Consider the following 25343-nt stretch of genomic DNA (forward strand, 5'->3'; position numbering starts at 1 on the left):
CCGCGGCCGGCCAATCAGCGCAGCCCCAGCGCAGTTCAAACCCGCGGCGCGGAGGACGGTTGCGCTGGGCCCGCGGCTCCCCGGCCCCCTGACCCCCCGGCTCCCCCCGGCTCCCCCGGCTCCCCCGGCTCCCCCGGCTCCCCTCCGCTCCCCCGGCTCCCCCGGGCCCCGCCCCCCCGCCATGCCCCGCGGGGCGCGCTGACGGGCCGCATGGAGGGCCGGGCTGTGCCCCCCGGGCCGTACCGGGCCACCAGACTGGTAAGTCCAGCCCCGGCGGGGGAGGGGGGACCCGGCCCGCGGCCCCCGGGCGCCCCGAGGGCTCGACCCTCCCACGGCACCGCTCCCCGCCCGGCCTCGCCACGCCCTCGGCCCTGCGCCCCGGAGACGGACCCGGTACCCGGAGGTGGCAGAGGGGGTCGGCCCGGGGGACAGCGGGGGGGGGCGGGGGGGGACAGCCCGGGGGGGGACGGCCGGAGGGGACAGTTGGAGGGGGACAGGCCAGGAAGGACAGCTGGAGGGGGACAGCCCGGGGGGGACAGCTGGGGGGACAGTCCAGGGGGACAGGCCGGGGGGACAGCTGGAGGAGGACAGCCCGGGGGGGACAGCTGGGGGGGGACAGCTGGGGGGGACAGTCCAGGGGGACAGGCCAGGGGGGACAGGCCGGGGGGACAGCTGGGGGGGGACAGCCCGGGGGGGACAGCTGGGGGGGACAGTCCAGGGGGACAGGCCGGGGGGGACAGGCCGGGGGGACAGCTGGGGGGGGACAGCCCGGGGGGGACAGCTGGGGGGACAGTCCAGGGGGACAGGCCGGGGGGACAGCTGGAGGAGGACAGCCCGGGGGGGACAGCTGGGGGGGGACAGCTGGGGGGGACAGTCCAGGGGGACAGGCCGGGGGGGACAGGCCGGGGGGACAGCTGGGGGGGGACAGCCCGGGGGGGACAGCTGGGGGGGACAGGCCGGGGGGGACAGGCCGGGGGGACAGGCCGGGGGGGACAGCCCGGGGGGGACAGCTGGGGGGACAGTCCAGGGGGGACAGCTGGAGGGGGACAGCCTGGGGGGGACAGCTGGGGGGGACAGTCCAGGGGGACAGGCCAGGGGGACAGTCCAGGGGGACAGTCCAGGGGGACAGCTGGAGGGGGACAGCCCGGGGGGGACAGCTGGGGGGGACAGTCCAGGGGGGACAGCTGGAGGGTGACAGCCCGGGGGGGACAGCTGGGGGGGACAGTCCAGGGGGACAGGCCGGGGGGACAGTCCAGGGGGACAGTCCAGGGGGACAGCTGGAGGGGGACAGCCCGGGGGGGACAGCTGGGGGGGACAGTCCAGGGGGGACAGCTGGAGGGGGACAGCCCGGGGGGGACAGCTGGGGGGGACAGTCCAGGGGGACAGGCCTGGGGGACAGTCCAGGGGGACAGTCCAGGGGGACAGCTGGAGGGGGACAGCCCGGGGGGGACAGCTGGGGGGGACAGTCCATGGGGGACAGCTGGAGGGGGACAGCCTGGGGGGGACAGCTCGGGGGGACAGTCCAGGGGGACAGGCCAGGGGGACAGTCCAGGGGGACAGTCCAGGGGGACAGCTGGAGGGGGACAGCCCGGGGGGACAGTCCAGGGGGGACAGCTGGAGGGGGACAGCCCGGGGGGGACAGCTGGGGGGGACAGTCCAGGGGGACAGGCCGGGGGGACAGTTGGGGGGGACAGTCCAGGGGGACAGCTGGAGGGGGACAGCCCGGGGGGACAGCTGGGGGGGACAGGCCGGGGGGACAGTCCAGGGGGACAGCTGGAGGGGGACAGCCCGGGGGGAACAGCTGGGGGGACAGCTGGGGGGGACAGTCCAAGGGGGACAGCTGGAGGGGGACAGCCCGGGGGGGACAGCTGGGGGGGACAGGCCGGGGGGACAGTTGGGGGGGACAGTCCAGGGGGACAGCTGGAGGGGGACAGCCCGGGGGGAACAGCTGGGGGGGACAGTCCAGGGGGGACAGCTGGAGGGGGACAGCTGGGGGGGACAGCCCGGGGGGACAGGCCAGGGGGACAGGCCAGGGGGACAGTCCAGGGGGAGAGCTGGAGGGGGACAGCCCGGGGGGAGAGCTGGAGGGGGACAGCCCGGGGGGACAGGCCGGGGGGACAGTCCAGGGGGAGAGCTGGAGGGGGACAGCCCGGGGGGGGGACAGGCCGGGGGGTGGGACAGGCCGAGGAACACAGCGCAGGGGGGACAGCCGAGGAGTCAGCCCGAGGGGCACAGCTTGGCGCCGCTGCACCTGCTACCTGGAGGCGGGCGGTACCGACCCACCTGCTCTGGGCACAGCCGCACCTTTTAAAGCTAGGCCCAGAAGCACAGTCGGGCCCCCCCGCGGATCCAGGGCCGGGCGGCGGCCGCGGCTGGCGGGCAGCGCTCTTGTACTCCGCCGGGTCTTTGTGCATCGACATTTTCAGTCCAAGAGGGCGCAGCGCCACTGGGTAGGAGCCCTAGAGGGCGACCTCACTCCCTGAGCCTCAGTTTCCACATTGGTAACGTGGGGCTCGGGACGCCCACGCCCCGGGGAGGACATCCCGGAGGACACGCTGTGCAAGGGCCTCTGGTCTGGGTCCCTGGCCGAGCCACGGCTCCGTGGGTTTCTGGGCGAAGTAAACGTAGCACGAGGAGGTGGGAAGGAAAGAATTCTGTGTTTTCGACTCTTAAATTTTGTGCTGTGGGCGTGGGGGCCGCGAAGTTCAGATGAGTGATGACATAGCTGTGGGGCAGAGTTGGGATTAGAGGTCAGAGGTCTTGACCCCTAAGATAGGATTTCTCCATTAGAGTGATGCGATTATCCCCCCCCCACCTTAGTACCTATTCATAGAATCGTGAGAATGAAAGTGAACTAATGAATGTAAAGCAGTGTCTGACACAAATGCAACTAGCATTTTACTCATATTAGTTGAGGTGTAAAAAAAAAAAAAAAAGAATGTCTTCCCTGTTAAACACTAAGAGGCAGGTTCATTGCAGTCTTTCATTATTTGCAGGTTTCCTAAATAGGCCAACTAGCCTTTTAGTCAAAAACTATTACAAAGAAACACTAGTACAATACTAGGATTAATAAAGAAAAATCAATACAAGATACAAAATTTTCTGTAGTAAATAGGATGAATGATTTCTTCATGAATTTTTATGATGTAATCAGATGAAATAAAATAATTTTCTTTGATTTGTTTCAAATCGGTAAGATATTCTTTGTTAATTTTAAAATCTATATATTTTCTTTCTGCAGTGGAATGAAATTACCACATCTTTCCGAGCAGGAATGCCTCTACGAAAACACAGGCAACACTTTAAAAAATATGGCAATTGTTTTACAGCAGAAGAAGCAGTGGATTGGCTTTATGACCTATTAAGAAATAATAACAATTTTGGTCCTGAAGTTACAAGGCAACAGACTCTCCAACTGTTGAGAAAATTCCTTAAGAATCATGTAATTGAAGATATCAAAGGCAGATGGGGATCAGAAAATCTTGATGACAACAGTCAGCTATTCAGGTACTGAACAGATAAATAATTTGCAAAACTGAATTATTTGATAAAATTTAACTCCACTTCCATAATACTTTTCCCAAAATTGCAGTTTCTTCGGAAGAAATAATGTCTTCTTTATAAAACGTACTGCTCTTAGTGCAATTAAAAGCACTTAGAAGTTAAAGTTAATTGCTGCACAATTAAGACTTTTAAATGTTATATGTTAATAAAATAACCATTGGGACAAAAAAGAATGAGATATTATCACTTCTACATATTCTGAAGTCTATACCATTTCAAGAACAAATTGTAATTAACCTTTAGTTTCACAGATTTAAGAACCATAAGACAAATTTTCACAGGTCCTTGTATTCAAGTAACATACAACCTTATATAATCTAAGAATACATGTGGTAAAATAAATAGTAGCAAATTTTTATTAAGGATTTACATGTATCAGAAGCCCTGCTTTATGATTCACATGTTTTCTTATTCAGTCCCTAGATAGTTAAACAGGATAGGTATTAGCTCCTTTTTGGGAGCTATGAGATGAAGCCCTGAAACCAGGCTTCATTAAATCCTGTTAGATGGCTCTGACATAGGTTCCTCCACCTTGAAACACTGTAGACCTTTGTCAGGTTACTCCCCCGACCTTGCTACTGTGCCTTTCCCGGTGGAGGTGGAGCCTCTTGACTCCCTCAGGCCAGCACAATTGCTTTTTCTCTCACGCACACAGGACACAGGTCACAAGGTCCTTGGATTCTTAAACCCCTGCATTTTTTTCTCTGCAAAATTAGTCCTGTTCAAATGAAATGTCTTGGAAGCTGATTCTTGCCTATGTATCAAAGATGATTTATGCTGGACAACTAAACTGCAATAACAAGCATATGGACAGTTCATTTTGTGTGACTCTCTACAAATCCGTCCTCTCTCAGCTGCTGCTCAGTGGCCTCTGTGAGCACCTTTGCTGTTAGTCATCAGGGGGCTGTTACTGGTTCTCAAGGCCCCAGGCTTACCTTCGCTTCACCTCTCTCCCTGGGCAATCTCTTGCCATGTCTTCACCTACGCTCCTTATAACTTTCAAACTTCCAACCCAAATATATCTCCTGGGCTTTAGACCCATTTTTTTTGCCCATTAGGCATTTCAGATATAACAGAAAAGTCAGTGTCATCTCTTAACCTAAATCTGTCTTCTTATATCCACACCTAAGTGAATGGCACTGTCTCCCCTAGAGCTGCTTTGATTCTTTTCTTCTCCCCTTTAAGTGATATTTAATTAACAAACCGTGTCTGTTGTACTGCTTCAGTAGTTCTCTATCTGTCCATCCACTCTGATGGTTCTTTTTGTTAGACCATTTTTCTCTCTTACCTGGAATTCTCCGTAATTCTTCAACTAGTTTCTCTGCCTCTGGTGTTTTACATTGATAACAAAATTATAAAGTACTTAGAAATAAACTTTACCAAAAATGTGTAAGGCCTTACTGGACAAAAGTATAAAATTATATTGAAGGTAGTAAGTGGAGGAAGATAGCCTGCTGATGAATCAAAAGACTTACTATCATAAATAAGTCATTTTTCCCTAGATTGACATGTAAATTCAGCGCATTTTCATTCAAAACTCCATTTAATTTTTTTTTAGAGTTTGACAAGCAGATTCTGAAGTTCATTTAGTAATATAAAAGTTCAAGGCTATTTTGAGGTGAGGAGGGGAGAATTGCCCTATTTGATATCTGGGCTTAAAGCAATTAAGTACTAATAAAACAAACCCATACATACGGTTGATCCTTGAATAATGCAGGGGTTACAGGTACTGACTCCTTGCATGGTTGAAAATCTACATATAACTTTTAATTTTTGACTCCCCCAAAACTTTACTAATAGCCTACTGTTGACCAGAAGCCTTATTAATAACATACATAACCAGCACACATTTTGTATGTTTTTTTTTTTAAAAGAGTTTATTTATTTATTCATGAGAGACACAGAGAGAGAGAGAGAGGCAGAGACACAGGCAGAGGGAGAAGCAGGCTCCACGCAGGGAGTCCGATGCGGGACTCATCCCGGGCCTCCATGATGATGCCCTGGGCTGAAGGCAGCGCTAAACTGCTGAGCCACCTGGGCTGCCCCATTTTGTATGTTATATGTATTATAAATTGTATTCTTACAGTAAAGGAAACTAGAAAAAAGAAAATGTCATTAAAATCCTAAGGAAGAGAACACTTCCAACATATTGTACTATATACTTTTTTAAAAGATTTTATTAATTTATTTGACAATGAGTTTCTACAAGTAAGGATTATCGTTTTCTGAGATCTACATAGATATAGTTAACACCTTGTACTTTGTGCCAACCACTGTTTCAGGCATGTTCATATATAATAATTCTCAAAACAAGCCTATGAGATCTATACAAGCAATTCTCCAATGCAGCCTTTGTATTGTCACTCATGACCTAAGCAAAAGAGAACCTCCAACTGAGAGAGAGCACAAATGGGGAACGGCGGGCGGAGGGAGAAGCAGGCTCTACACAGAGCAGGAAGCCCAATATGGGGCTCAATCCCAGGCCCCTGGGATCGTTACCTCAGCCGGAGGCAGATGCTTAGCTGACTGAGCCACCCAGGCGCCCCTACTATACTGTATTTTTTTTTAATTGTGTATAAATGAGCTGCACTGCTCAAACCCATGTTCAAGGATCAACTGTATATGGGAAATTGGTATAAGTTATACATGGATTAATACCTAAATATGAAGGGCACCTGGGTGGCTCAGTGGTTGAGCATCTGCCTTTGGCTCGGGTCATGATCCAGGGTCCCAGGATCGAGTCCCACATCAGGCTCTTTGCAGGGAGCCTGCTTTTCCCTGTGCCTGTGTCTCTGCCTCTTTCTGTCTCTCTCATGAATAAATAAGATCTTTAAAAATAAATAAATACCTAAATATGAAAATGAAACTCTTATGAAGGAATATAAAAAAAAATATTTTTAGGACTGTGGAATAGAAAGAATTTCTGAGATCACTAAAAACTTTTGCATATTTTTAATGTGTAAGATACAATACACCAAACCCTATATTATGTATATTAAAAATATAAAAACATGAGCAAGAAGGAAATATACTAACTGCAAGTTAATGGCTTCCCTAAAAAAGAGAGAAAAATAGAAAAAGCAAAGAAATTCTTTGCTTTTTCAAAAAATAATAATGAAGTCTTTAGTAAAATGTTAACAATTGCTCGATTGATGATTACATACATGGATGTTTATATTTTCTGTACTTTTTTGTATCTGAAATATTTTATTATACTGGAGCAGGGGGAAAAAGCATTATAATCAAAAAGAGTAACAGAGACAAGGTCTGGAAATCAGAACAAGCAACAAAACCCAGAAAATATTTATAAATTATATAGCTTATCAAAGAAATCTAGAAAATGTAACTAGTCTTCAACAGAATTGATCCAAGTAACTCTGAATTATTCAGATATAAAAGTTAAAATATGTATGTACAGTATATTAAGGTAAGTAGGAAACAAAATATTTTTTAAAGGTTTACTGGGAAAATCGATTTATGTAGAATCTTTATTCCTTGAGAATATAAATAAATTCAGTTCTTTTTGTGACGTATTTTTTTTTTTAGATAAACAGGCATTAAAAATCTGTTTCTGATCTCACGTTATTTAAGTGCTTATTATTCTCACACCAGATTTCCTGCAAATTCTCCGCTTAAAAGTCTTCCACGAAGGCATCCAGAATTGAGAAAAAACAGCATAGAAAACTTTTCCAAAGATAAAGATAGCATTTTTAAATTACGAAATTTATCTCGTAGAACTCCTAAAAAACTTGGATTACATTTCTCTCAGGTAAAATATCCATTTTACTAATTACTAATTTAAATATAATTACCATGTACTTAATTATAAAATCATTAAAAGTATATAAATCTTTGAAGCCAATACTGAAGTCTCTTAACCTACATTATTTTCCAAAAATATGTGTATAATTTTATCGTACAATAATAGAACCCATAGGAATAATTATAAAAATGGTAGTGAAACATAGTTGAAATAGTATTTGTAATTTAAGACTTTTTTTTTTTAAATTGATTTGAGGGTAGTAAGGGCAGCTATGAGTGAGAGCTCTATTACCGTATGTTAACATTATTTCTCCAGCTGACACCTGCTTATAGCCTCACAGTAGACTGTTTACCAATAGAATTACGAAATACTAGGAATTACACCAGCTCAGGATTTCCTTAATTCGAGCATAACATATTAAACCAAAGTAATTTTTTTCCAGGAAAATATAGAGAAAATGAACCATAAAATAATCCATGAAGATCAAGAAAACTCAGTTGATAATAGAGAGATAAGCCGGGAAGATGTTGAAGAAGTTTGGAGATCTGTTATTCTGATCTAGTAAGCTAAAGCTAAGCCCTAACAAAGTTCCAGAGGTGTTTAGTATGTTAATTTGACATTTTTATCAAGATATACAAATGCAAAAAGGCTTAGGATGTAACCCAGATGTGTTTCTTAATAAATATTCTTGCTATAGTTCTAGTATAATAGAAATAGAATGTTTACAGTGTGGTTTATTTTTTCTTTGAATCAAAGCTATAGCTATAGTTTGGGGTCTTATATTGGAATCCTTTCAAGGTTACTAAGATAAATATATTTGAAAATGGATACTAAATATAAACCTTGTAAGTTTGGTTTAAGAGAGAAATATTCTGATGGCTTCGTTTGCCATTCTTACTCTTTCATATTTATATCCTATTCCACTTAATTTTATGGAGAAAAAGAAGTTTATATTGTTTCTTCTGTTTAGCCTGCAAACCATTTTAGGTGTGCCATCCCTAGAAGAAGTCATAAATCCAAAGCAAGTAGTTCCTCAGTACGTAATGTACAACATGACCAATACAAGCAAACACGGAATAGTTATACTGCAAGACAAATCAGGTTGGTATCAATGACAGAAGTTGGAATATCTTTTAAACTTGCCAACATAGATTGCAGCTCTAGGAGGGGTGCAGAGAGACTCAAAATATAGAAAGCACAATACTTTAACTGAGAGACCATCGAGGGGAGATTGTTGTTTTATCATAGGTGCTTTAGTACTCCTCTTATTTATTTTTTAAAGATTTAATGTATTTACTTGACAGAGAGCACACAAGCAGGGGGAGCAGCACAAACAGAAGGAAGGGCAGAGGGAGAGGGAGAAGCAGGCTCCCCATCAAGCAGGAGCCCAGAGTGGGGCTCGATCCCAGGACCCTGGGATCATGACCCAAGCAGAAGGCAGACATTTAACTGACTGAGCCGCCGGCACCCCTTTAGTAATCATTTTAAGTGAATATTATTCATACCATTATTTTAGCTACTGAGTGGATTTATGCATAAATTTTTGGATGGCAGGACTAGACGCCCACAAGGTATGCATATAAAATTATTGATTAACTACATTTTAGTGAGGACCCCCAGTGTATCAGGCTAATATTATGCTAAAGATTTAGTGATAAGAGAGAAATGGTCATGCCTTCCTGGAGCTTACATGAGTAGTTACATATAAATTTACGTGGGTCAGGACATACATGCAAAACTGAGTTAACACACAATAAAATAAGCCCAAAGTCTGAAAGCTGATATTTTAAAGATTACTGACTTTATTACATATACTTTTATAATGTATTAATTTTAGGTATAAGATGGAAAAATGAGGAATATAATTCAAGCCAGATGTGCTACAAAACTTAGCATTTCAAGAAATGTGTCAGTAAATCTCAAAAGTGTTGCCTCATTTTTTATAATCAGTTGCTGCCTGTAGAATTAACTGCCACGCATTACTTGAGTTTTTTCCTGTTGGCAAGAACGAAAGCAAAAACTTAAGAACTTTGTTGCATATGCATCTAGCTCTGGTCCAGTCCCTTCTTTCATTACCTAAAATCACTTAACAGAATATTCTCTTATTCAAACTTTCTGTTCTTTATAACCGTAAACTTTTCAAGTAAAGTATGGCTTTTATGTTGGCATCAAAGAACTGCTAGATTTTAGGCAGCATATTTCAGGTAGTGGCTAATGGAAGATTTAACAAGTAAGCGTCACTGTGGATGCACCCTAATACTCAGATTTTTAATCCTGGTAACATGCATATATATACATAAGTGTGTATATATGTTTTTGGGTATAATTAGTGTAAAGTTTTAATATACTATCAAAAATAGTGTGATTTACTAAGCAATATAAATTTTTTTTGTATAGACGACCTTCCTCACTGGGTGTTATCTGCCATGAAGTGCCTGGCAAATTGTAAGTAAACAAGCAAAATATGTATGTATATATATGTGTTCTCTATTCATCATATTTAATAAGAAGTAAAGGAATTTTAAAAATAATTTATAGAGGTCCTGATAAACTTAGAGTTTGCCAATTTCTCTTGATGTTTAAAGGACAGTCTAGTGGAACTGATTATATTTCTGTGCGTGTGGAATATGCTATAGAGTCCTTCGCTTTTTCTCTGCAGATGGTGGTTTTATAACTCAAGCCCATCATTTATGGCTCAGTTTTCATAAATCATAAAATCACAGGCTAGTGGATCTTAACGACCTTGTAGATGTAACCCACATCTGTTGCCTTAGTGAGGCCAATAGAGTTCAAGAAGCAGCTTGTAGGCAGCGTAGCTCTTAGAAGCCGGAAAGGTTCCACCAGAACTAAAGTCGCGTGCTATCCGCCTCAGCCCTGTTGCCATCATACGAGGCTTCCGCACTGAAGTGCTTCATGACATGCTTGTAACTCCGTAAAGACTATTAATGGGACTTTTATGTTTATGGGGGATAAAATGATCTGTCACTAATCAGCAGATCTTTTTTTTTTTTTTTTTAGCATTTTGTTCATCAAGCTTTCTCCATAATGATCAGTGATTATTGATTTTTGAGACCCTAGTTCAAGTACCAAACACTAATTGCTTTAAAATCTATTTTAAAATTATGCAGAAATATGTGCTTCTAAATCATCAAAAGTTAAATTTATGTGTTGATAGTTTTGTTACAAAAGGATTTTTCCAGTTCTTATGAAATGAGTGTTTTAATAATGTTCAAGATGGGTATATATTCCCTTGTTGTCCACTGGGTGTCAATATGACAAAATAACAGAATTGGTAGCAATACAGTAAATAATGTAAGTGAAAGAAAGATTTTATTTATCAAATTGAGGTTAAGATTTTAACTGTAAGGTCTCCTACCTTGGCTCATGGTTTGCCACTCAGATATTCACACTTTCAGGGATTTCATGACATTCCATGTTGAGGGCTTTCTTTTTTTTCCTTCCCTTTCTTACTAGTCCATGTTAAACCTAAATGATACCAAAGATACAATACTAGATTCCAGTTTAACAACGTATCTAGCCAGAGGTAGTATTTAGACTCAGTTATTATTTAATTCCCTATGGTAATCCTGTAACATACGGGAATCAGTGATTAATATATTCTCCCCAGTTTTTTTCTAGAAGAGAAAGTAAGGTTTTTGAAAGTCTGATCTATAAAGAGTTATGGATTCAAACCTAGATCCTCTAACTATAAACTGTAATTTTAATTCTAGTAAAAGTGTTTGGTCTTAGAAAATTTTGTACTGATTATCAAATTTTTTTATTCTACATATTAATAATTTTTCTTACCCTCTTTAAAAAGATGTTTATTTTGCTCTACACAAAATCCCTACCAGCCTTTAAGCTATTAAATGTGTAGGATTTGTTTTCTTTAATCCTTTTCCAGTGTGTGTAACATTTGTCTGGTGATACAGAAATTTGAAGATAGGGACGCCTGGGGGGCTCCACGGTTGAGTGTCTGCCTTCGGCACAGGGCGTGACCCCGGGGTCCTGGGATCGGGTGCTGCGTTGGGCTCCCTGTAGGGAGCCTGCTTCTCCCTCTGCCTGTGTCTCTGCCTCTCTCTGTATCTCCGATGGATAAATAAACAAAATCTTAAGAAAAAAAAATTGGAAGACAGAGAAGTTGAGAGATTATTTGGGTTTGGAAAGGGAAAGATTTTTAACTTGAAAGATAGAATAGTGACTCTCAAAGCTGAGTGTGTTTCACAGTAACGAGGGAAGCCAGCCAGAGATTGATTCCTTAGGCAGTTTCATTCAGTTGATCGAACACACCTCAGAAGATTCTTACAGTGAAGATTCCCAGATCAGCTTTTGGAAACTACTAAATTAGTGAGCCAGAAGCTAACGTTTCTAAGTCAGTAATTATTAGCTTCACCTCTATAAATTCTGGTCCGTACAGGGGAACTTCTATTATTAATAGACCTCAGGGCCCTGGGTCTTGCTGTCACTTTACACTGCTCTTAAGTTCTGGCTCAAGCTTTGCCACCAATGCCTCTTTCATCTTAGGCAAGTTACTCTGAGCTTCAGTTTTCTCATCTGTAACATGAGGTCAGATCTTACTCCTCCGTAAAACACTAACTAGCAGGAGTGATTCTTTCAAGATCACTAAGCTAATGAAATGGGAATGTAAAGACATTATTTAAATCAATGGATGCTTTGTGTCAGGCAAAATTTGTTCATGAAAATGTAAATTTACAAAAGATAATTTGGAAGAATTATTTGTATTATCTAAATATTCTTTGTTTTATAAATGATTTAAAATAAAATCTTATTAAATAACCTTAATACTTTAAAATAGATTTCAAATTTTGCCTTATATACAGTGTTCAGGTCTATAAATATTAAAACAAAATGCTAATAGTTGTTTGCAGTGATTTCTAATGAAAACATAGTGAGAAAGAATGAGATATACACAACTCTAAAGTTTTGAATTGTGACAGAATTTGTTAAACTTTGCTCCTTCATGGGTTAAAGGTTTTGTACTTTTTATAAGTATATTTAAATTTTTATTTAAAATAGGGGTGTCTGCATGGCTTAGTGGTTGAGCATCTTTCTGCCTTTGGCTCTGGTCATGACCCCGGGGTCCCCGGGATCAAGTCCCGCATTGGGCTCCCTGCATGGAGCCTGCTTCTCCCTCTGCGTGTGTCTCTGCCTCTCTCTCTGTGTCTTTCATGAATAAATAAATAAAATTAAAATAAATAAATAAATAAATACCAAAATGAAATTTTATTTAAAATAAAATATATTTTACCTATTGTTTTTTGCTTCCTATTTCTTAGGGCCAAGAAGTAATGATCTGAATAATCCAACTTATGTTGGATTTGAACGAGATGTATTCAGAACAATAGCAGATTATTTTCTAGATCTCCCTGAACCTCTGCTTACCTTTGAATATTATGAATTATTTGTAAGCATTTTGGGTATGTATGTATTTTTACTTATTATTTAAATTTGTTTTATTAACATTTTCAAGTCTCCCATAAATTAAAAGATCTAAAAGTGTAGGTAAATATGAAGGTGGCACGCTATGAATTTTTTTTTCATGCTCTGAATTATTTTAAACTTTGGGAATACTTTGGTTCCTGTTATGTTGTTTTCCAATAATTCAAATATGTCATCCAATATTTGTTCTCCATATCATTTATGTGTTCTACAATTCACTTCATTTCTGACACTGACTACCTATCAAAGTTAGACCAGACGCCACAAGTTAGTGACAAAATCATCCAGTCCTGATAATAACCACCCAGAGTTAATGCAAACTCTACAGATGAAAGGCTCAGCTCCACAGGACTGCCATCCATTCAGGTACCAGGTATAAATGAGGTCCACAGGGTTACACACACTGCTGCCCAACTAACTACCAGTTTGGGAATTCCCACAACATTCCTTGGGCTTCCTAATTGATTAAAACTCACAGAACTCTGGAAACTGGTTTATTTGATGAGTGCCAGTTTTTATAAAGGATACAAGTCAGGAACAGCCATATGGAAGGAGTATACAGGGCAAGATGTGGGAGTAAGGGCTGTGCAGAGCTTCCATGCCGTCTCCAGGAATGCCATCCCCCCAACCATGTCCATATGTTTACCAGCCCATAAGCTCCCTTAGTCTTGTTATTTCAGAGTTTCTATTGAGGTTTAATTACATAGGCATGATTGATTAGATCATTGGTCATTGGTGATTGTGCTCATTCTTCAGCCCACATTCCCCTCTCTAGGGAGGTCTGAGGTAGGCTGAAAGTTCCAACCTTCTAGGTAAGACCAGCCCTAAGTTACCTCATTAGTATAAACTCAGGTGTATTCAAATAGGTGCATTATAAATAACAAGAAACTCCTATCACTCTGGAAATTCCAATCATCTTATGAGCAGTATACCAGGTACTAGAGACAAGGACCAAATATGTAAGTTTTATTGTATAGTAGTTGTCTTATGATTAAGAGCTTTCTAATACACATAGACTGAAACCAGTTATTGTTTAATGTATTTGACTCATAATTTAGATTGTTGAAATAGATTTTAAAGTTATTTATATCACAAGTTGGAAAACCTCTAGCCAGTCTTGCACTTTGTAACTGAATGTTGCATGTGTCCTATTTAAGTGGCTTCTGAATTAAGCAACTGCTATTTGTACTATACTAACAAAGTATACTATAGTGATGCTTTATTTTTTTTTAACTTTACTATTGTTTTATTTTTGTCTACCATCACACAGTTGCATCTTAATTTTTGTTTCATTTCCTGGTAGTTGTTTGTGGCTACGTCACAGTTTCAGATAGACCCAGTGGGATACATAAAATCCAAGATGATCCACAGTCTTCAAAAATCCTTCGCTTAAACAATTTGAATTCCTTCAAATCAACAGAGTGTCTTCTTCTCAGTCTACTTCATAAAGACAAAAACAAAGAAGAATCAGATACTACTAAGAGACTGCAGATAAGTGATCAAGGATTTCAAGAAAAATGTGCTAAGAAAATGCAGCTAGTTGATTTTAAAGATAGAAGAGCCAGTGCTAATGCTATAGTGGGAGGAAGTTGTCATAATTTAATAGGCTTAAGTAGTATGCATGCTCTGTCCTCTAACATCAAACCAAGGTGCTATTCTTTAGAAGGAATTACAGACTTACCAGGGAGTTCAAGTAAAGAGATCTTCAGTGCCTTCCATCAATCTGTTCTGAATATAGGACAAAATAATGAGCAGCTTTTAGAGCCTAAGATCAAACAGGAATCCCTAACGAATCTTCATTCAGAGGAAAGTAATCAGAAGTCACTCTCTGTTGGTTTTAAGAGAACCTCTACTTTGACTGTTGAAGACCAAGAGGAGTTATGTAATGGGAAATGCAAGTCAAAACAACTTTGTAGATCTCAGAGTTTACTTTTAAGAAGTAGTACAAAAAGGAATAGTTCTATCAATATGCCAGTGGCAGAAATTATCATGAAACCAGATCTTGGACAAGGCAGCACAAGTGTGCAAACAGCTATGGAAAGTGAACTCGGAGAGTCTAGTACCACAATCAATAAGAGACTCTGCAAAAGTACAGTAGAACTTTCAGAAAATTCTTTACCTCCAGCTGCTTCTGTGTTGACTGGCACACAAAGTAAGGTTGATGCTTTCAATGCATGTGATATTAACGTTTAGTGTCTACTAACTGTTCTGTTTGCCTGTCTTTTCTTCTCTAAAACTGCTTTATATTTTTCCTGCAAAAGGAAAAGTTTTTCTTGTAAAAGACTGTCATGGCACAACCAATATTTATTCTACTTACCTAAAGCACTTATTTTCTTTTACTTCATTTTAACTTCAGAGTCACTTCAGTTGTAGTAGGTAAAGGATATTAATTAATATTCAAATAGGTCATGAAGAAAATAATGAGAATCTTACCATGCTATTGAGGAATGTGGAAATTTCTAGGAATAGTTAATTATTATTATTATTTTAGTATTTATATGACTATTCTTTATGTAATTGTGTATGCTCATAGTGTGAAAGCGACTGGTGTCATTGATGATTTCTTGCGGGGGTGGGGTGTAATTTTGCCTTCTAGGTTTGCTGCAACCTCATATAGAGAGGGTTGCCATCGATGCACTACAGTTATGTTGTTTGTTACTTCCCCCACCAAATCGTAGAAAGCTTCAACTTTTAATGCGCATGATTTCCCGAATGAGTCAAAATGTTGATATGCCCCCACTGCATGATGCAATGGGTACAAGATCACTGGTAAGTTGATTTCTTAAGGAAAGAATAAGCCCTGGTTCATACACTAAAAAAAGAAAAGAAAATCATCCAAAAGTACTACCTGAGTGATACTGTGGTCTCAAAATCCTAGATTCTCTGGATAGATAGGCTCTTAAAAGTCTGTTTCCTACTAGCAGAATGTTGGTGCATTAATCCTTTGTGCCCAGTATGCTATCCTTTCATATCCTGATCTTTATCTTGTCTGATGGCTTTGCCTCTTCACTCCTAACACTTGATAATAATTGACCCAGACTCTCTGACCATATTCCACTGCTTTGTGCCAATTCTGTTCAGTGGAGAAGGAAAAGGAGATACAGGCACAGTTAAAAAAGCATAAGGGCACCATACTCTGTGAAGGAGAGAATTAATAGGAATATTGTGGTAGTGGGAAGGTTGTATTTGATGAAATACATGAATTAGGGTAGCACATCACTGTGGGCAAGAAATTGGGACAAACTACTGTGAAGCAGCCTCAGACTCCATAAGAGGATGAGAGTGGAAGCATTTTATACAGATATTGATTGGAAATGAGCTTAAAATAGTATCTAATCTCTCTATCTCTCTCCTTCTCCCTCTCTCTCTTCAAGAGCTGCCACTCCCTCGGTGCAGCTTAAAATGGTGTTGCTGCAGCGAGGAATCTGGAGCTGAGCTCTATTCTCAGTAGGGACGGTTCTTTAACGATGATAGACCCGATGTAAAGAGGAAGAATTATTCTTGGGTAATTGTGACACCATTAGAAAGCAGAGAGGAGTTTGTAGGGGAATATATTTTAAGAGACATGATTAGTAAGGAGATAATTTCAGTTTTACACTTCTTGAGTTTGAGTTTATACGACATCAACTGAAATTTATCCAACAGACTATTAGGAACGTGAGCCTGATGAAGAAAGACCAGGGCAGAAGGCATTGTTTGGAGAAAAGTGGTAGTTGGAGCTTTGACAATAAATGAGCTCTAAAGCTAGGAAAGAAGAATAAAAAGCTGAGGACTGAATCTTGGAAGGGGAGAGGTAAAAACGTCTGATGTGTAGGAATAAAACCAAAAATATTTCAGTTCAATACATGGGTTCCTCATCTATTATCTACAAAATACTTAAAACAGAATTCTGATAACTATTTTAGAATGAGGTATGTGTTTGTGTATATCATACTTCATGGGTAATATGAGTATGAATGAGAGTACATGAATTTTGAAATACAAAATTTATCCCAGGATTTGAAGATTCTTTATGATGGAAAATAAATATGCATTGTCTTTAAAGACTGATGGAATAAGGATTAAAAGCTGTTTTCCAGAGTTCCAAGAGCTAAATGCTACCAACCTCATAACCACTAATGTTTACGTGTTATGTGTTCTCCTGGCTTGTGTTTTATGGGTTAATTTCTTGTAACAAGTCATTGTTCTTTAACATTCTTTAAGTGACATATCTATATGACACTAAGAGAACCCGTGGTATTTACAATAAAATTGTGACAAAATTAAAGAAAAAACGAAGTCTTTTATGATCCTTTGGAATTCTATTAAGGAAATACTTAAGTACTTTAAAAAGAATACAGATTCTTCACTTTCTAATGTAATTAATTGTCCTTATTTTTAAGCTGAAGCCTGCTTATCACTTTATCTCAGTACTTCAGCATGATAGATATCCAAAAATTACTGATACTCTTATTTATATAAAGCCTTAGGTTTTTTTGAATTCATGTCTTTTTAATATGTTTCTAGATGATACACACGTTTTCTCGATGTGTGCTGTGCTGTGCTGAAGAAGTGGATCTTGATGAGCTTCTTGCTACAAGATTAGTTTCTTTCTTAATGGATCATCACCAGGAAATTCTTCAAGTACCCTCTTACTTACAGGCTGCAGTGGATAAACATCTTGACTACTTAAGAAAGGGCTATGTATGTATTGTAAATCTTAAAATTCTCTGCCTTAGTCAGTTACAAGTGGCAAATTCATCTCAAACTAGCCTAATTAAAAGGAAGACTTTATCAGCTCACATAAACAACCTCTAAAAGTCAGGAATATAGACAGAATCTAGAGACTCAAATAGCAATAAAGCTGTTTCTGTCTTTTCATCTCTTATTTCCATTGTGCTCCTGTAGTTAACAAATGGCTCTTCCACATGATACAGGGCTTGTGGCTGATTAAAGCCTTTAAGTCACAGACTTATATTTTTAATTTAAAGAAGAAAAGAACTACCCCTTCACCTACCAATTTGAAAAGTTCTTCACATGGACTCTGGCCCAACCTAGACTAAATACACATCCTTTACATGATTGAGGGTGAGTGCGTTGGGGACAGCGCCATACTCTGGCTCTACATAGATTGGAAGGGAACTTGTTCTTCAAAAAAGGTGAGGACAGGGCACCTGGGTGGCTCAGTCAGTTAAGTATCTGACTCTTGATTTCACCTCAGGTCATGATCTCAGGGTCGTGAGATCAAGCCCGCCATCGGGCTCCATACTCCGTGTACAGCCTGCTTGTCCCTCTCCTCTGCTTCTCCTCACGTGCTCATACTCTCTCTAGCTCTCAAATACATAGAATCTTTAAAAAAGAAAAAGAAACGGTGAGGATAGTGGAGCTGGAATGGGAAGGAACCATTACGAGAGGGAGAGAAGGAGAATGCTGAGTAGCTAATAACAATAGATGTCTATTATATCCAATCTTTGGCTTCCCGGCATATATATTCATGTTTCTTTCCATAGGTACCATCCAAACATTGCCATGGCTTCTCGTAATAATCCTTACAATTTCCTTCGGTTGTCAGCAGATGCTACAGTATCTGTCCATGCTCCTACACCTCAAAAACAGTAAAGGAATACTAATACTGTGTCAGAACATTAATGTTTTAAAGTGAATTAAAACGTCACTCTATTTTTGTTGTTTTGTAGTTAAAAGAATAAAATGGGCGGTTAATGGCAATAATGATGATGGATGCCTTTACTTAATATTTATTCTGTGCTAAGCACTATATATACATTATCTCATGTAATCCCCATTTTACAGATGAGGAAACAGACTAAGAGAAGCAAAATAATTTAATGAAGGCTACAAAGCTCGTAGATTGTGGGTCTTTAGATTCTGGGATTTATCTGTTACTCTACTGCATAATACAGTAGTATATTATACAGTTTCCCTGAATTGTTTAATGTTTGGTGGCAAATCGATACTAAATCTCATCAAAAGAACCCTCAGCAAATAGGAACATGAACAGAATAAATAGACTTGGACTATATCATTTTGTTCACAACAGATTAAAAATCCTGGAGATGGACTGATTGTTCCTTTGCCAACGTATTCATACTGTAGACAAATTAGTGCTCAGGAGTTTGATGAACAAAAAGTGTCTACCTCACAAGCTGCAATTACAGAACTTTTGGAGAATATTATTAAAAACAAGAGTTTGCCTCTAAAGGAAAAAAGGAAAAAACTAAAACAGGTAAGGGAATGAATAATGTCTCAATCATGTAAATATTTTTCAATATGCTCTTGCTGATTGTTATTTAATAACAATTAGAATCTAATTTCTCATTTTAATGTTTAGATTTTAGATACTATATATATAGGCCACCTGTATAGCCTACCTGCCTGTCTTTACTCTTTATCCTGAATAATAAAAATAGTAATAACAGATACTCTTTCTTAACTTCTAATGATTATAGTTTAGGTTAGTTTGGGAAAACCAATACAACATTTTGATTATAATACATAGCTTTTTACTGGCTCATTTTTACCATTTAGCATTTTTATCTCCATCAAAATCCAGTAGCAACATGACTCTGGAAAGTTTAATTCCAGATCTGAGATACTCAAATAGGAAATATACTAGATCATTCTGACCTTCGTAGAGGTTACCAATGGGAAGGAAGAAGATCTGGAATTTAGGAGGAGAATACATCCCAAGAGAATCCTAGACCATTAATGCTAACTTGGATCTAAGAAATCTTACATTATACCTTTCATATATGAGAAAGCAAAGGGAGGACAGGATAAATTGAAAGGATTCTCACTTCTGAAATACATGTTTGAGAAAGGCACTGAATTCTTCTAAAATGTTGAACACTGGATTTCAGCTAGGATAATAAATGTGAAAGACCCTCTAATTTCTTACCTCACTTTTAAGTTTCAGAAGGAATATCCCTTGATATATCAGAAAAGATTTCCCACCATGGAGAGCGAAGCAGTACTTTTTGCTGACAAACCTACAATCAAACAACCTATGCTAATTTTAAAAAAAACAAAGTTTCGTAGTCTAAGATACTGAATTAAAAATCATGGTGTAATACTTGTGGAACTTTGGTAAATGAAGCCATATCTAAGAATCGAGCTTCTATAAAAGAAGTCTATTTATTAATAAGGTTTTTGTAAATAAAATATATATATATATAAAGAGGTACCAAAGTAATTTTTTTTATCAATGTAAGACTGGTAAGAAACTAATACGTCTCAACTGAGAGCAAATAACAAAAGTGGTACCAGACACTTTAACCAGAAACAAACAACACCTGTAAAAGTTGTTGTGGGATGTGCCAAAATTTCACTTACTTGAATTTTAAAGACTGGCATGTTCATCAAGATTAAGCTGTAATTCTGTTTTTAAAAGAAATTAACTTTATCTGCACATGTGCTTGTGAATATTGGCTAAAGTACTAGTTGTTAAGGGGTACTTTTGTTTCTAAGTATAAAAATGTGAAGAATATTGGAAAATCCAGTGAATCCTCTATGCTAAATGTTGCATTCTTTTGTATACTATTTTTCTACTTTTGATCTATTTACATATGTGTGTGTTTTTAAGATACGTGCATGTAAGTCTTCAATTTGCTTTAAACATTTATCTCAACTGCTTCAGTCATTCAGTTTTTCAATAAATATCTTTTGCAACCTTATGTTCATGTATGCACTAGAAGATTGTGGTGTAAAAGAAGTATAAGGCAATCGTGTATTCATTCAAAAGATATTTATGTAGCAATTACTATGTGCCTTTTATTTTTCCAATATGGAGAGACAGTGTTGAATGAATCACAAAAATCTCTTCCTTTATTTATTTTCTAATCAAGGGAGATGTACCTACCAGATACTTAAAATAACAATATATCCCCTGAAATCAAGTCGGGCAAAGGCCTACAGCTGAAGACTGAGCTCCTTAGTTACGTAATAATACTTCTCTAAGCTAATGTTTTCAAACGGTTGCATGTTAGAATCTCCTGGAAAGTTTTAAGACTATAGGCTCAGGCCCTACCTTGTATCAATTAAATCCAAATTTTAAGAGATGGTATATAGGGATCAGTATTTTTCAAACTTTCTGGGCAATTCCAATATTCAGCCAACTTTAAGAATCAGTCTCTAAACATTTTTATAAGCATTTAAGTAAATGCCAAGCTGCTGGCACACTGGCTTTATTTCATAGGAAGAAAATGCAAATTTTAAATGCTTATCATCTTACCACAAAATTATTCATATTTCTGCTTTGCTGACCAAGTACCAACTTGAAGCAGTTTTTCTTCCATATTTTACTCCAAGATTGTTTAATATCCATTCCTTGTGTGTAAAGACATGTACATAGTGTCTGGAATGTAATAGACACTTGCTATTCAATAACTTGATTTCTCAATGTAATGTAATGCTATATAAAATGACAGTGTTTCATTTGTAATTACTATTTTTTTATTAAAAACCTAGACAGAAAATGATAACTATTCTTTTGCCCTTAGCTATAAAGTTAAAGAACCAAATTAGATCTTTTTTCAAGGTGTTTGTATAATACAACTTTTCCTATTTAAAGATGTGTAATGGGGTGCCTAGGCGATTCAGTCTGTTAAGGTCTAACTCTTATTTCAGCTCAGGTCATGATCTCAAGGTTTTGAGATCTAGCCCCACTTCAGGCTCTGCTCTGGGTGTGAGGCCTGCTTGAGATACTCTCTCTCCCTCTCCCTCTGCCCCTACTCTCGTTGTGCTGTCTTTCTCACTCTCTGTCTCTCAAATAAATAAATAAAAATAAATAAATACATAAACAAATAAATAAATAAAAATTTTTTGAGTAAGGATTTGTAATGTGAATTCTGTTGCATATCGAGGTAAAAATTGTGGAATTTATAACAATTTAATTTTTGTATTTATTGATATTAAATACATAAATATGTAAAGACATAGTAACTTTTTATCTGCACTAACGTGCATGCAACTGAGATCACAAAATTGATGTAACAGTTTAATAACATGAATTGTGGAGTCAGATTTGAATTTTACTGTGCTGTACTGTGTAACCTCAGACAAATTACTTAACTGCTCAGAATTCTACATTCCTTATCTATTGGTAAAGATTATACTAGTACCTCTCTTTTAGGATTGTTGTGAGAATTCAATAGGATAGGTGATAGGTAGATGACAAAATCACGATTGGATGCCTGGCTCATGGGGGTTAATCAGATTAAAACAGCCTGCCAGCAAGCGCAGAAAACCCCTAGACGTTAGAAACTCCCATGGCAACTCTCTCAGGTCCCCTCCCTCTTCGGGAGCCATGTACTCTGTTATTTGATAAACTTTACCGTCACTCAATAAGCCTTTTTTTGCTGCCCACCACTCTGTTTGGTCTACCTCTTCATTCTTCGAAGCATTGTGACCAAGAGCTGCGGGCACCAAAGGAAAAGGAAATCCTGCAACAGCATTTTTAATTTCTGCCTGATTCAATTTTAGTTCTTTTATTTCTAGAGTAAGGGATTCTCTAGTGTCTTCTATGCTTTTTCCCAAGCCCAGTTAGCATCTTTATAATCATTGTTTTAAATTCTAGTTTAGACATTTTACTTCTATCCATATTGATTTATTCCCTGGCAGTGACTACTACCTCCTGTTCTTTCTTTTGGGGTGAATTTCTCCATCTTATTATGTCCAAACAAGAACAGAAGAAAGAGAAAAGGCAACAACAACAACAACAACAGAAAAAAAAATAAGAAAAAGTCAAAACAAGAAACAAGACAGAACAAAATAATAAACCAGACCCTGGGTGTATTTTGGTCTGCTTGTTAAAAGAATCTAGGTCCCAAAATAGGAGAGAAAGAAAAACATATATATACAATATAAAATGAAATAAAATAAAATACAATGAAAGGAAGCCAGGATGCCTAGGTGGCTCAATGGTTAAGTGTCGCCTTCAGCTCAGGGTGTGATCCTAGAGTCCCGGGATTGAGTCCCGCATCAGGCTTCCCGTGGGGAGCCTGCTTCTCCTGCAGCCTGTGTCTCTGCCTCTCTCTCTCTCTCTCTCTCTCTCTCTCTGTCTTTCATGAATAAATAAAATCTTAAAAAAAAAAAAGGAAGCCAAAAGTAAAGTATATATAGATATATAAATAAAAATTTTAAAAATTAAAAAGGAAGAAAAAAGAAAATAGCTGAAAAAATAAAACTGGAAGACTAAAGAATCATCTTAAAAACATGAATGCTATATACTATTTCCCCCAAGAGCTAAAGTTTTGCAGTTCTCCATGATCAGTAACCGTGGTGCTAGCCATTTGTTCCTGCCAGTATTCTGGAGGTGGGGCTTGTGCTGATTCTCAGGTGCCTTTGCAGTGTAGAAATGTGCCTCCCTGGCCAGGGGCAGGGCTCAGTGTAAGTGGCTCTGGATTCTACTATGTGGTGTTTTGCTCCCTGAAGACTTTGAGCACCAATGGGGGGGGATGAAAATGGTGGTGCCCTCTTCTCTAGCCCTGGAGCTGAAAGTTTACACCCCCACTCTTCATTGAGCCTCACAGAAAAGTAGTCCGTCACTTTTCTCTCCCTAGTTTCCATCCAAACTGTGTTCACCCAGCCTGTGACTGAGCTCCAAATCTCCAAATTTCATAGGCTCCCCCAGCTTGGACCTGCACTGTTCACAAAGCTCCACACTTTTAAAAATTCAACAAAAGCCAGCATTCAACAATGTCCAGCATCTAATAAAAAATTACTAGACATGAGCTTTTATGCAATCATTTCATAATAGATACAATATTGAACATTATGCTGTGTATCTGAAAGTAGTATGTCTTTTGCCAATACACTTCAATAGAAAAATAATAATAAAAAGAAAAGAAAAATTACCAGACATGCAAAGGAACAGAAAATCTATTCCCCACGACCAGAGGAAAAGATCAGTCAATAGAAACATACCAGGAATGACAGAGATAATGGAATTAACAAACACTTTAAATAATTATTATAAGTATATTGTAGAATACAAAGGAAATAGAGAATATAGTGATAGAATGGAAGATATCAAAAAGATCCAAATAGAAGCTGTAAAGATTAAAAATACAATACCCCAAATGAAAAATCTGTGTAATGAAATTAAGAGCAAATTAGGCACAGCAAAAGAAAAGGTCTGTAAACTTGAAAAACCCATAGACCCTACCCAAAATAAAGAAGAAACAAAACTGAAAAAAATAAAAGTACAAAGCCTCAGTGAGCTGTGGGAAAGTATGACATTGAATAATGCATGCAATAGGAGCCTGGAGGGGCACAGTTGGGTTAGGGTCCAACTCTGGTTCTGGTTCAGGTCATGATCCCATTGGTCAGTTGAGGGATCCAGCCCCACGACAGTCTCCTCACTCAGTGGGGAGTCTGCTTAAGGATTCTCCCTCTGCCTCTCTCCCCACTTGCATGCACACATGTGTGTTGCTCTCTCTGTCTCTGTCTCTCTCAAATCTTAAAAAAAAAAAAGAGAAGAAAGAAAAGAAAGAAAAAGAAAGAAAGAAAGAGAAAAGAAAGAAAGAAAGAAAGAAGAAAGAAAGAAAGAAAGAAAGAAAGAAAGAAAGAAAGAAAGAAAGAAGAAGAAAGAAAGAAAGAAAGAAAGAAAGAAAGAAAGAAAGAAAGAAAGAAAGAAAGAAAGAAAGAAAGAAAAAAAGAAAGAATCAAAATGTAGGAATGAGAAAGAAAAAGGGAGGACATAAAAATTACTGGCCACAAGTAATGGCTCCATTTTTTCTAAATGTGATGAAGATCATAAGCCCACAGAAGCTCATATAACCTCCAGCAAAAGAAACAAAACTCCACCAAGACACATATAACCAGATTGCTGAATACTGTTGATAGAGCATCCAGAGAAAAACATTTTATACAGAAAAATAAAAGTGACAGTAGAATTCTTGCAAAAACCTGCAAACCCAGAGAACAACTGAATGATACCATTTTAGATTGGCCATCCTGGCTGAGGGTCGGGGGCAGTTGAGCACCACAAAACTTTAGGCAGGGACTATCAGCCCTTTCCCAGCCGCCAATGATGTTCCCTCCTTACGGGCCAGCCATCGGCTGAGCCAGCTCCACAGTAGAGTCATCTTCCTGGGACTGGTCTTAGTTCTCCCCTAGGTCACATATTCCCCATATTTTGAGACAAATATTTGCACAGGAGGTTACTGGGAAGTAAACTCAAAAACACGTAGAAGAAAGTGACAGGGGTGAGATGGGGTTAAAAGAAAAAGTTAAACCGCGATGCAGTTGCAACAGAGGCCTCAGCTGACCCCCGAGGGGCTCTGAAGCGGAGCTGACTCTTCAGAATTGTCCCAAACTCCGAGAAAGGGCTGGGCCTTTGTACCTTTCCATAAACCAGTCACTGAATATGGGTTGATTCTGAAGAGGAGGTATAACCTCCTCTGAATGGAGGCCTGTGCGGAGCACCGAGGATCCCTAGCACTAAAATGACAAAAAAAAAAAAAAAAAAAAGGCAGGCAGTGGGGAGTAAGGTGGGGGGAAGGATTTGTGTTAATATGAGAGAGAGGGCAGAGCGAGGAGAGGTGGTGAAAACCAATTT

General features: G+C 39.9%; 1 protein-coding gene across 6 annotated transcripts; it reads left to right on the top strand.

Annotated features, from left to right (window-relative positions):
- Positions 1-108: 108 nt before the first annotated feature.
- Positions 109-22838, top strand: DEPDC1 (DEP domain containing 1). Of its 6 annotated transcripts, none has more exons than XM_049111812.1 (12): positions 109-258; positions 3242-3507; positions 7177-7333; positions 7770-7888; positions 8298-8428; positions 9725-9772; positions 12625-12765; positions 14091-14939; positions 15384-15556; positions 17294-17470; positions 18825-19010; positions 22466-22838. In XM_049111812.1, the coding sequence occupies exons 1-12, from the start codon at positions 211-213 to the stop codon at positions 22592-22594; spliced, it is 2424 nt and encodes an 807-aa protein (XP_048967769.1). In that variant the 5' UTR covers positions 109-210; the 3' UTR covers positions 22595-22838. The 6 variants fall into 6 exon arrangements, with proteins under 6 accessions (XP_048967769.1, XP_025273805.3, XP_035574074.2 ...); XM_025418018.3 differs by having other exon boundaries at positions 110-258; positions 22471-22838; XM_025418019.3 differs by having other exon boundaries at positions 110-258; positions 22403-22539.
- The last annotated feature ends 2505 nt before the right edge of the window (positions 22839-25343 follow it).

The sequence above is a fragment of the Canis lupus genome, chromosome 6, assembly GCF_003254725.2.
Source record: "Canis lupus dingo isolate Sandy chromosome 6, ASM325472v2, whole genome shotgun sequence".
NCBI lineage: Eukaryota > Metazoa > Chordata > Mammalia > Carnivora > Canidae > Canis > Canis lupus.